The following is a 12,981-nucleotide window of genomic DNA, read 5'->3' as shown; positions in this document are numbered from 1 at the left end:
GACCAAGGTTAGCCACAGTAGGTTAGCACATTCTTATGCACCAGCTAAGATTTTTTGTATTTATTATTATAATGAAAATCCCCAGGGATCCTGAGACATAATAATACTTTTAATTTCTGTGTTACAGTGAAAGTTTTTGGAAATTTTTTAGATAGGAACGACAGGGGCGCAAAGGCAGAACAGGATCAGGACGGGACCTCAAGCTGGCACTCAAACTTGGGTCACTTGTGATGCTACCGAACTTGCCTATTTCAGTAGGTTCCAACTCACCCTGGACAATTAGTTATTCTATTTAATATGGGTTGGTTCATTTTGGTAACTGCTGGGCTCACCTTTACAGAAGCCCGGGAAGTGCTGAACTTCTCCTGAAAAGAACGTAGAAGCATGGTGTTGAATGACAGCACTTGGGTAGTCTGCAGTGCCATCACTTTTTTTACCACATCTTCACTGTACTCTTCAAATGAAAAATCATTTAGGTTCTGTCCATTGGCAGCGACCAGACGGAAGCCTATTTTGGTACTGAGGGTAGGTTCGGTGACACAGCACAGGTTTTTCACAGTTGAAATATCCTGGAGAATGTTTGGCAGATAGGTCTGAAGCTTTTTCTGGACCCTAAAGATTGATTGAGAGCTGGAACTGGTGTGGGAGTTATCAAATCCGATGGCAATCTCAATAGTGCAACCTATACAAAGAATAATACAATGTATGTGTAATCGCTGGATACTCAGAACACTGAATAAATCAGAATACTTGAACCACTGTTTTGAAAACAATGAAAACAACGGCACCTTTACTCACTTTCTGGATCAAAGGAGAGTTTTTCAGTGTCACAAAGGGCATCAAAGAACATTGCTATAGTCAGATTAAGGTAGTTGAAGTTCTCCACTTTGAAGAACCTGTCTGGTGACCCAGCAATATAGCTAAGTTCCGGCACTGAGATATCCCCTATTCCGATCACAAAAATATTAATGCGCTTTTGTCGGAGGTGATCAGCTGCTTCATTCACTCTGTCTGAAGAAGCACCATCAGTAATAAGCACGAGATTCTGTGGTACACGATTCTTTATGCGACTTCCTTTGCTTTCATCGAAGAATTCCACTACGTTATCCAGAGCTTTTCCAATTAGAGTCCCTTCTTTAATCTGTGTGATATTTTTAATAGCTGATGTCACCTCTTGAACGTCTTTATACTCATTCAAGTAGAACTCTTTCTGATAAGAGCTGCTAAACTGGGCAACACCAATTCTGACAAGGTCTGGTGCAATACGGAGCTTGTCCATAAGGCTCAGCAAGAAGTCAATCATAGTTTTCCATGAGTCCTTGCTGATGCTTTCAGATCCGTCAATGAGAAACACCATGTCTGCTACTTCCTTTTCGCATTCTGAAAGGTAGAATGGTTAAACCAAAGTAAGACAATGCAGATTTAAATAGATGGACAATAGAAGAACCATGCACATTGAGATGTTTGAGCCAAGAGGATTTTGAGTGCAACTTCCAAAATCAAACTATTTGGAAGTTGCATAATTATTGTAGATTAAAAAGATTGTCTAAAAAATAACTGTGACAAGAGCCACCCGTATATCTAAATTTGGTCAGTTCAATTGAGTCACACCTTCTGCAGATCATTTTCCATAAAACTGAAAATTGATATTAGCTCAACAGAAACTATACCACAAGAATAACATTCCCTACCTTTACATAAAGAATAATTAAATCCTAAAATATATTTTTTTCTCGTTGGTCATGTTTTATCTTGCCTGGGGCAGCAAGTGTGTGCATGACACCTCTAATGGACAAACTTGTTCGACCTTTGGTCTGAAACAAACGTTTTTACCTGGTTTGGTTGTGTCGCAGACCACACTGGAGATGTTCTTCTGCAAACCTTGAAGGGCATTATAATTACCAACCTGGAAGATCCTGCTTGTGTTTTTGGTAATAATCTCCAGATCATTCCTTTGTGCCCTTGCCACTCCGATTCCATAAACATTTATGCCTTTTGCTTTAAATTCATCAGCCTGTGCATGTAAATTCTGTCGGTCTGCAGCCGGACCATCTGTGATTACAAATAGAATTTGAGGGATGCCCCGTTTTCTGCGTCCACCATTGGCCTCACTGAAGTAAGTTAGTGAGTATTCAAGAGCCTTTGCTGTGTAGGTGTTTCCAGTTGGAGACTTCAAAGCTGTTATAGCCCCTAGTACCTGACGTTTACTGTTGTATTGGTTTAAAGAGAATTTTTGCGGAGTGCCTGAGTTGACAATTATGCCAAAATGAATTAGATGTTCCCCAATCTGTGTGTTATTCACCACAGAAATTAAGAAGTATTTGATGCTTTCAAAATCCTGGAAACGAAGCTGGCTGGTGCACTGCACCAGGAAGATTACATCTGCCAACTGTGTTGTCTCACAATCTACAATGTGAAATGAGAATTTTATTGACATTCCACAGTCATATGTTTTTTTTATTATTATCTTTTAAAGCAAGGACAAAAATGTTTTACAAATGTTTGCACTTCACCTGTGGTGGGGCTGCAGAGTTTGAATTGGAGGTCTTTGTCCAAGGACTGAAGTGCCTCAAAATCCTTCTCAACGTAGACTTTATCTTCAGTTCCACTGATCTCCCTCAGCTGTGTGGTGTTTACACTGCCCACACCTATTGAGTAAATGGTAACACCCTTGTCCCTGATGGCCTTAGCAGGTACGGCAACAGCATCATGAGCTTCCCCATCTGTAATAACTACGAGGAACTGTGGCACTTCAGGGCGACCTCCTCTGGATTCATCAAAATACTCTGAAATAAAGGCGAGTGCTTTTCCTGTGTAAGTGTCCCCTGTTAACTGTTTAATATTGCTGATTTCTTCATGTAGTTCAACTGTGTCATAGAACCTGTTCAGGGGAAATTGCTCCCTTGGGTCATTGCTGAATTGGACCACACCGATGTGCACATTATCTTTACCAATCACAGATCCATTTACCACTTTGTTTATAAATGTCATCATTGATGAAAAGTTTTGGCCATAAATGCTTGAAGAGCCGTCAATCAAAAACATGAGATCTGCCACCTTGTCCTTGCAGGCTAAAAAATGAAGAAAATAGTAAATATCACACTAAACTTGACCAGTTACATATGACCATTTTAATTATTCATTTGCTGATATTTGCAATGACCAATTTGGACAGCAAAACAGCGGTATGATCTATTACACTGCAAAAAAAAACAAAAACAGTATTTGTCCCCCCCCTCCTTAAAATAAATGTACTAAGATATAACAGGATATTATATTAAGATAATAAGACTTATCAGACAATAAATCTTACTCCATTGGCAAATTGTTTTTTCCTGCTTTAAGCTCAAAACTTAATTCAAGAAATATTCTCTGAAAACTTCTTAGTTGCCTATGCAATTTTGCTTCTCATATCAAGTACATTTATCTTTTTTAAGAATGTTTAGATTTAATTTTTTTACCATCCTAGAGAAAAATACATATATTTTCTGAAATGCATGCATCACATAAGTAATTTTACCTTGAGATATTTTTACTTGACAACAACAAAAATAAAAAAACATTCTCAATGATGATTGGCCTTCTTACCCTCTTGCGAGCAAATATCTGTGACAATTTCGCTCTTGAGAGCATTCAGGGAATCATAGTTGGTGACAAAGAACTTCTTAGTTGAGTCATCGGCTATGTTCAAGAGCTCATTCTGGTTGGCATCCTTTACTCCGACAGCATAGACTGAAACCCCTAGCTTCCTCAGCTCTTCCGCTGGTTCACTCACATCATCTTGGGATTCTTTATCAGTAATGACAATGAGAATTTCCTGCACATTATCTGGGCGAGTCTTTTTGGCATCCCTAAAGAGGTCAGCCATGTAAGCAAGTGCTTTGCCTGTCTCTGTGCCGCCGCTGGGCTGAATGATGTTCTTCACCGCCTGTTCTAAGGAGACTTTGTTTTTGTGGTCCGTCAGTCTAAACTGTAGTGTCGGTTCACGGTCAACTTTCACGACACCCACACGAACTTGATTTTGTCCAATTTTGAACAGCTGCAGAAGCTCTAGCATAAACCTCTTCACATCTTCGAAATCAGCACGAGTGCTACCATAATTGTCAAGCAGGAAATAAATGTCTGCTTCATCTGTCTGCACACATCCTAAATTGGGGTGAAAACAGGCAAAGTGAGATAACTGGTAAACTGGGAAACCTAGGCTTATATACATCAGCATGTTTATATTATTCCATTAGAAAAAAGAAAAAAAAAATCTGCATTATGTTCATCTTAAACTAATGGATGACATTGATTTAACCATTTGGTGCAATACATATTTAAGAAAAAATGACAATGACAAATTATACCATTTTACCCTATATCATTGAAATAATACATACCAAAGTGACCAATATATAATGGAGAAAACCACTCTGAGATTTTTTTAACTCATTACTCAACCAATAAAAAAACAAATATGTAAATGGGGGGTTATAGTGTAAAGAATTGACATGTTTACTTGCTTGTTTTGATTATTGTGTAGTTACTTGGATTCTATCCCCCCTGGAATCTATGCCTCTGCAGACTACACAGCTCATGCTGTATGATTTGAGTTACAAACAGAAAACAATAAGCCATGAGAGTCATTAGTTCCGGTATCTGTCTACACTGCTTGCGCTGTATGTTTTGGTTCACAAGAAACGGCTCATAATAGTTGTTCATTAGGGAATTGCACTACAATACTTATGCTATATGTTTTGGCTCACTTAAAGAAAATGGCTCATAAGAGTCACTTGTTTGGGAATCAAAATAAAATCGTTACGATGTATGTTTTTGATTCAATAAAAAGAACCGGCTCCTGAGAGTAATTCGTTCAAGAATCAAACTGCACTCGCTCACAAGACATTTGTTTGGGAATCGGATTAGACTAGGTCACTGTATATTTTTGATTTACTAAAAAGAAATGGCCCATGAGAGTAATTTGTTTGAGAATTGGACTACATTTCTCACTTTGTCAGTTTTAATCACTAGAAGAAAATGGCTCAAAAGAGTCATTTGTTTGGGAATTGAAATACACTGGCTATGCGGTATCTTTTTAAATCACTAAAAAGAACCAGCAAACAAATGTCATTTGTTTGGGAATCTGGCTTTACTGCTCGTGCTGTATCTTTTGATACACTACCAGGAAACAATCAATAAAAGTCATTCGTTCAGGAATTGGACTGTACTCCAATTCCTGAACATTACTATTCTTGTAATAATTCATTTTCAGTGAATCAAAAACTAAATAAATTATTACAAGAATAAATTGTTCGGGAATCAAAATACACTTCTCATACTGTCAATTTTGTTTCACTACAAGAAAACAGCTCAAAAGAGTAATTCGTTCAGGATTTGAAATACACTGGTTAAGTAAGCTCATCAGAGTAATTTGTTTGGAAATCAGATTAGACTGTTCACGCAGCATGTTTTGGATTCAACAAAACAGAAACAGCTCAAAACAGTAATTTGTTTGGGAATAGAAATACACTGCTCACGCTCTATGTTTTTAATTTACTAATAACAACCGGCTCATAAGAGTAATTAGTTTGGGAATTAGACAACACTGTTTGAAGTGCTGTATGGCTTGATTCATTAACAGTGAATAGTTAATATGTTTGGAGATCTTACCTTGTTTAAGAAGGTATTTCTTGTTCTTGTCAAACCCTCTACTGACTACAGTCTTACAAAGACTCTTTCGAAGGCTTTTCTCCAGTGTAGTCAGATCCAAAAAACTTTCCACACTAAACACAAACTTCCTTTCAGGATAGGATGCAATTTTTCCCAGCTCCTCTACACTGGCATTCTTGATTCCAAGGGCATACACGGTGACTCCTGAGCGCCTCAGCTCAGCAGCTTTGTAGGTAACGTCATCTTGTGACTTGCCATCAGTGATGACAACAGCAATCTGCTTAACCCCAAGAGCTTTCCTGCTACCTCTCTGCTTGGTAAAGAGATTGTCATGGGCAAACTTCAAGGCTGCACCAGTTGCTTTTCCTCCATCTCTGTATGTTATGAGTTTGATATAGTTCAGAATATTAGTCTTGTTAACAAAACTGTCCAAGTAGAATTCAGCAGAGGGTATGTCATTGTAGAGCACCATTCCCACTCGGACACTGTCGGAGTTCACCTCTAGGCCGCTAATCATGCGATGGAGGAAACGCTTCACCAGATCAAAGTTACCAGTGGTGACACTAATAGATTCATCCACAATAAACACAATATCTGCCACTTGGGCTGATCTGCAATCTGTCCAAAAACAGAGAAAGTGTTAATACATGTGAACATCAGAACATGATTGCTTATCTTGGCAAAGTGGGAAAATAGACAGTATTTTATATTTTTGTCAGGTAATGTTTTTAATTAAACTAAAACATCAAGGATTTTAAAAGGATTAAAGGTGCACTAAGTTATTTCATTCTACAGACCTTATTCACAGCAGCGCCATCTTTGATTTTTGATGGAAATGACAATGGGTAACTCTTCAATGGGCTGTGCTGCAGTTTAAAGTGTTTCTGTATCATTCAGGGATCATGAAGAACATTCAGTAGACAAAAAACTCCAGACAACATGAGTTGTGGAAAATCAGATGGGATCTAGAACATTTATACAGCTTTATAGCATGCTCTCATAGCCTCGTTTTCATTGCCGTCAAAAAATCAAAGATGGTACTAATGTGAATAAGGTCTATGGCTCATCTTCCTAGAAAATAACAGCATCAGTCACTCTGCTGCATACTCCTGCTATGGAGTGCACATGACGTTTTAGCTATGTTACTGTAAGCTGACTGGTGAGAAACAGCAATTTGATGTTCTCTGAGTCAGAAGAAGCTTATATATAAAAAGCTAGATTTGAACCAACATTATTATCTCATGTAAATCTAAAAGCTCAGTAGTTAGACAAAACACAAGTTCTGGTTTGAACCAACATGCCACTGAGAACAAATTTCTTTCATAGCGCTCACAATGAATGATCACAATGACATGAATTCACAACAGATATCAAAGTATTCGCTGAAAATGACTTCAATTCCAGGTTTCTTTTCACCCAAAACGTATTGTATAACCTGAGATGAATTTGAATATGACGCACAAGATACATATATATATATACACTTTTATAATATTTTGGGTCCTTCTTTTAAGCAATAAATTGAGGCACTATCCTCTGCCATTGAACAGTATTGAAAAGATGGAGGACTATCATTATTAAAACATCTCCTTTTGAGTTCTTCATAAGAAATAAAGTCACAAGGGTTTGGCACAACATGAGGGTGAGTTTATTATGATCAAATTATTGTTTTTGGGTGAACTGTTCCTTTAAAGGTGTCATGACCTTGATGATCTTTTGACATACAGTAAACTACTAATTTTATACATAAAAACAACATACTGTCAATTTTAGAATTTAAAAAATTCCTCCTCACTGCTAAAAGAACATTTGTTGGAACCAAGCTGCCAAAACGGCACGTTCTCTTCTTCCTCCACATTGTGAAGTGAAATTTGCATCTGACCACCACATCAATGCTTACTTTACCTTATCACTTCCGTTGCCCCACCCAGTAGTGGTGAGCAGTGAGATGGGAATGAGAGAGCAGGTCAGTCAAGAACAGAGTGCCAATTATAAACGTCTCAAAGGAGAAGCAGCACCAAAACCAAGTGTTTCTGACAGTGGATCAGAATGAGGGTGCAAAATGATCATTCTTTATAAATATATGTAGCCAAGTGGAGAAATTTCATGACATTTAAAGCTAATCATAAATTGGACGTGGCCCCTTTCAGAACTGGAGTTTTGCAACACCTGCTTTCCGGCACTCTCTCATGTTAGAAACTTGAGAACATACATTGTGCAAGAGATCTCCTGGTTTTGTTCATCATTTGAGAATTCTTTGGGTAAATATACAATTCTTCACTTAATGGTCATAAATCGCACTAAATATGAAAGTTAAGATTTGAGAGTTTGCATGTGTGGAGTATGACCACATTTTGGTGCACATGCAAGGACTGGGTATGTCAATTTAGAATGAATCATATCTTATTTAATGATTTATGGCCCAGAGTGTTTTACAGTTTAGTGAATAATTGTAATACGTTTTATATTTGAAATATGAGAATTCTATAGTTTTAAACTGTTATACATGTCTTTAAAGCCTGTTTAGAAATGCATAAAATCATCTGAGTGATGCAAGCATGTGTTAAATGCATAAAATTATGTGAATAATATAAGCATGCATTAAGGTGATGGTAGGTTAATGCCCTGTTTGTATATTCTTTTGACATTAGACTCTACTGTATTTCTTAAACCATATTTTATTTTTTTTATTTCATTTTTGTTTTATATGTTTTCTTTAAATACATTATGTTTATTATTATTGTTATTATTATTATTATATAAACAGCCATCAGAATGAAACTACAAAATATATTTTTGTATCATGTGTATCTATACTGTATATATGACTCATATTAAAAAAAGCCTCAAGAAACATATGAAAATAATAAACAAAAGGCATGTCATGACCCTTTTAATGTTCATTCAAAAGTTAGATATGTCATGACATTTTTAGAAAATAATAGACATTTTATCTTCAAAACCCCTGGAGTACCTTCATGGACCCCTGGATGAAAACCCTGTCTCTAGGCCACTAATATGACTACAGTCTTCATCTTATGAGTGAGTGTACGACATTCTAAACATATTCGTCATTTTTAGGTGTCAAACTTTTTAATTACTTAGTGCACCTTTAAGCACAAATAATACAGTAAGTGCTTTATGTCAATATTGTCTGTAACAGAGATGAGTATTTGTTTAAATAAAGGCAAACTAACCTCCTGTAACACTGAAAACTTCCTTTGCCGTAATTGTTTTTACGATGTCTGGAACTACTTTACTGATATTCTGATCAATCGTGTAGCTAAGTAACGTAGGTGCCAGGGGGTGTAGGGTTGTTCCCAATCTTATATCGATAATGGTCACATCCTCATCCTTCATGGTACGTGTGGCCCTCAACACAGAGTCAGAGGACTCCCCTGTTCTCAGCACCAGTAGATACTGCTTGTAGCCTTTAATAATTCTGCTTCCAGAAGCCGTGTTAAGAAAGTTAGTACGAACATAATCCATTGCTTTTCCCAGTTTTCGCTCTCCATTGGGCCTGAGCTGGAAGCGGCTTATGTAGTCTCTGGCTTTTTTGGTGACCTGGTAGTCATTGAATAGAAACTCCTTGAAAATGTTCTCACCAAACTGAGCCAATGCGAGCTTATGGGACGCATTGCCCACTTTGAGCTGTATGGCTAGCCGGTTGAGAATTTCTATTATCTGTGGCTTCTCTTTCTGGGCCAAACTATCCACCAGGACAAATACATCTGCAAACTTTGGTGCAATGGCTGAAATAGACACACAATGCATGGAAGGACAAACAATTATTTATATAATAGATCATACAGGATAATATGTATTTATAATTTGTTATATGTTGATTGGTGGCAAATGAACCATCATAAGCAGCATCTACTCAAGGAAAATATGAAAGCCATTTAGAATGGATCATTTTCACATTTTGGAACAAATACATAATGCCTTTAAAAAAACGAAAGTAGTGTTTGTGTTGTAATTCTAAAATCCCTTCTAGCACAATTGCTATACAATAAATCCTAAAAAAATGTGAACAGGATTATTTTTTAAATCTCTAGCATAATTTTGATCCGATCCTAAAGGAACATACTGAAATCCAATAATAATCTTCTAAGAATCATCCCGATGGTGGAAAAGTGCTTTATGTGTTCGAGTTGTTGTTTTGAATTATTTTGGGTACATGAAATCTCCCATAGAATCTTTTAGAAATGTTCCAAATTATGATTCCATTCTAATTGGATTTTTTGACAAGAGGAAAATTATATTATAACGACATTTAGATTGTAACATAACTTATTGACAGGACAAAGCACCATACAGAATTGTATAGGCTGATTTACCTTTCCCCTGATCCCTCATCAAGGTACACACTGTCTCCATCATCGTGGTAGTCAGTCCTTGCAGCGCTTGGTAATTTTCAATACTCACAATAAAGCGCTCAGCTGGGCGGTTGGCAATGGACTGTAGCTCAGTCATATTGGTTGCACTAACACCAATGGCAAAGATGATAACACCGTTTTGTCGCAGCTCTCCTGCAGGTTGCTTAATATCATCAGCTGATTCTCCATCTGTGATCACCACTACAATTTGAGGTACGTTTTCATTGGCCCGACTTCCACCCGCACTAGTGAAATAGTTTTCTTTAAGGAAGCGCATGGCTTCTCCCATGAATGTGCCTCCTGTTCGGTAAGGGAGCTTATTTATTTTCTCAATCAAATCTGCTTTGTCAACATAGTCACCCAGCAGAAATTCTTTGTAGGTTTTGGTGTTGAATTGAGCAAGGCCGAGTTGTACTTTTCTAGTGTCAATATCCAAGCCTTCCACAAATGTGCGCATGAAGGTCTTAACCTCCTGGAAGTCTCGCGTACTGATGCTGCTAGAACTATCCACAAGGAATACAATATCAAATGCCAAATTTTCATCCAGGCACCCTAGAAATGAGAGTACAAAGTGCATAACACAATAACAAACCGGACAAACAGAACACATTGTGAAATACTGGCTTATCATTATGTTAATAATAAATATACATAAAAAAATGACAATGCAAATACAAATGATTACATAAACGATCCTTTAATTGGTTAAAACCTATTTCCTCTCGTTATTAATTGCATTAATTGTTTATTATCTTTTGGCCTTGTTTACCCAAGTTTACCCAAAAATGAATAGTCTGTCATTTATTTACCCACCCTCATGTCACTCCAAACCAATATGACTTTTTGGACTTTTTGCAAAAATATCCTGGGCCACTCTTTTCCATATAATGAAAGTGAATATGATTACAGCTGAAAAAAATTATTATGAAAGTATCATAAATGTGGACCAAAGGGCTATATTCTAAGTGTTCTGAAGTCATACAATAGCTTTGTTGAAGAAACAGAACAAACTTTTTGTTATTCACTTATAAGATTCCTCTAGGTGGGCTTTTATGCTTTGCGACCAGATAATTGAATTGCGAAGTTGAACTCGATATCTAGATCAGTCAAATTTACAAGTGAATCTTTTAGACTACTTTTGTTACAGGATACAAAAAATTGTCTCAAAAAACGTGTCTCCACGATTCATCCATGAATGAATGACACCATTTGGACAACTTTTATGGTGCTTTTTTTCCATTTGGAGGCTTGAGACAGACCAAGTCCACATTTATTTTCATTATATGGGTTCACCTTTTGTGATCCATAGAAGAAATAAAGTCATACAGGTTTGGAGCATCATACGGGGGAGTAAATAATAACAGAATTTTCATTTTTGGGCGAACAATTTCTACTAAAAAAATAATAATATCAGTAATAAACATATTACTTTACCTGCTGGCACTTGAGAAACCTGTCGCTTTGCCTCCTGCACTGTGTTGCAAAGCATTTGAATAAAAGCTTCAGAGATGGCCTGCAGTGCAGAGAAATCCAAGACATTGTAAATGTGCCGGTCATGTGGCTCTGTGGCAATTTCCTTCAGCTGCTCCACGACTGCATCTTTAATCCCAATTGCATAAATTGTAACTCCCTGGCTTTTAAGGATCTGTGCTTGCATCTCCACATTGTCTTGTGACTGCCCGTCTGTTATGACCACCGCAATCTGAGGCACACCCTCTTTAGCACGGCTTCCTGCTTGTTTCACAAAATGCTCTTTTATCATAAAGTCCAGGCCCTGGCCAGTGTAAGTGTGGCCACCCACGTATGGCAGATTTGTGATGTTTTTGAGAATATCTTCCTTGGTTTTGTGAGTTCTGAGTAGAAATTCAGTGTGGGGTGATGTGCTGTACAGCACTAGTCCAATTCTGACCTTATCTATGCCTACATCAAAACTGTTGACCAGAGTAAAGAGGAAATCTTGGATTTGCTGAAAGTTTTCCCTTCCGATGCTCCAGGAGCTATCCACCATGAAGACAATATCAGCTTGGGTGCACACTGGGAAAAGGTTTTTCCTTGTTTCATAAGTTATTTGATAAATCAATTGGTGAAATACTATCATTTAAAACCTTTATTATTATTAAAGGGCAAGTGTGTAACTTCTGCACCACTAGTGACAACAAACGGCATTGCACAAATACTGAATGTTTTTCGGACAGGTTTCCCAAGCACTTCTTCTGCCTGAGAGTCCCTCATGCCATTGTTTGATCCAGTGTTGGTCAGGATGCTCAGAGAGGAGTCAGCCTTCTTACTGGCTTACTTACAATTATGTCTGAATATTAAGCTGTGATACCTGATTTGAAAATGTGAAAAATTACACACTTCACCTTTAAAAACCGTTCAGAAAATGATATGTGCCAATTTTTATTTGGAAAGCGTTTACCTTCTTGCTGTGCAGTGCTTACAAGAAAATATGATGCGATGATTAAGCCAGCAAGAAAATGTGTCATCCCCATTGTCTCAGCACGTTCCTAAAGCTTTAAAAGAAGAAAAATAAAATCATACTCTTAAGATTATGCTAGTAATTTTACAGAATCTATCTATCTGTCCGTCCATCTGTATGTCTGTCTGTCTGTCTGTCTATCTATCTATAACAGAAGCCATTCCAAATGCTAAATAAATTAAGTACTACATAGAGCATATCAAAAGAGGGAAATTAAAAGTGTTTTGTCCTGTCAAGATGTGTTTTGATGTTTTTATTGGGCCACCATAGAGCATGTTTGACATGCAGGCCAGCTGTGATCTTGAAGGTCAAATGAGGACATTAAACATCAAAACATGACCCCAGTAATGACCTGCCTCAACCTTCAGGACAAGCTTTCATTGCTGAGGACCCAAAGTCTTTCATGTGGTGGGAAGAATGGAATGCCAATCTGTTCCTTACATGTGAATAAAACATCTCAAAGAGCGGAAA

At 37.3% G+C, this 12,981-nt stretch overlaps 1 protein-coding gene across 1 annotated transcript in view; it reads right to left on the bottom strand.

Annotated features, from left to right (window-relative positions):
* Positions 1 to 12,544, bottom strand: part of col6a4a (collagen, type VI, alpha 4a) — a 46,362-nt gene extending 33,818 nt beyond the window's left edge. Inside the window, 10 exon segments of the mRNA XM_052146462.1 lie at positions 333 to 682; positions 799 to 1,380; positions 1,834 to 2,406; positions 2,514 to 3,071; positions 3,589 to 4,146; positions 5,653 to 6,270; positions 8,850 to 9,404; positions 9,993 to 10,583; positions 11,466 to 12,065; positions 12,451 to 12,544. Coding sequence (XP_052002422.1) covers positions 333 to 682; positions 799 to 1,380; positions 1,834 to 2,406; positions 2,514 to 3,071; positions 3,589 to 4,146; positions 5,653 to 6,270; positions 8,850 to 9,404; positions 9,993 to 10,583; positions 11,466 to 12,065; positions 12,451 to 12,523 — 5,058 coding nt within the window. The 5' untranslated portion in view covers positions 12,524 to 12,544.
* Between the last annotated feature and the right edge of the window lie 437 nt (positions 12,545 to 12,981).

This window comes from Xyrauchen texanus, chromosome 17 (genome assembly GCF_025860055.1).
Source record: "Xyrauchen texanus isolate HMW12.3.18 chromosome 17, RBS_HiC_50CHRs, whole genome shotgun sequence".
Lineage (NCBI taxonomy): Eukaryota > Metazoa > Chordata > Actinopteri > Cypriniformes > Catostomidae > Xyrauchen > Xyrauchen texanus.
This window is presented reverse-complemented; position numbering and strand designations above follow the sequence as displayed.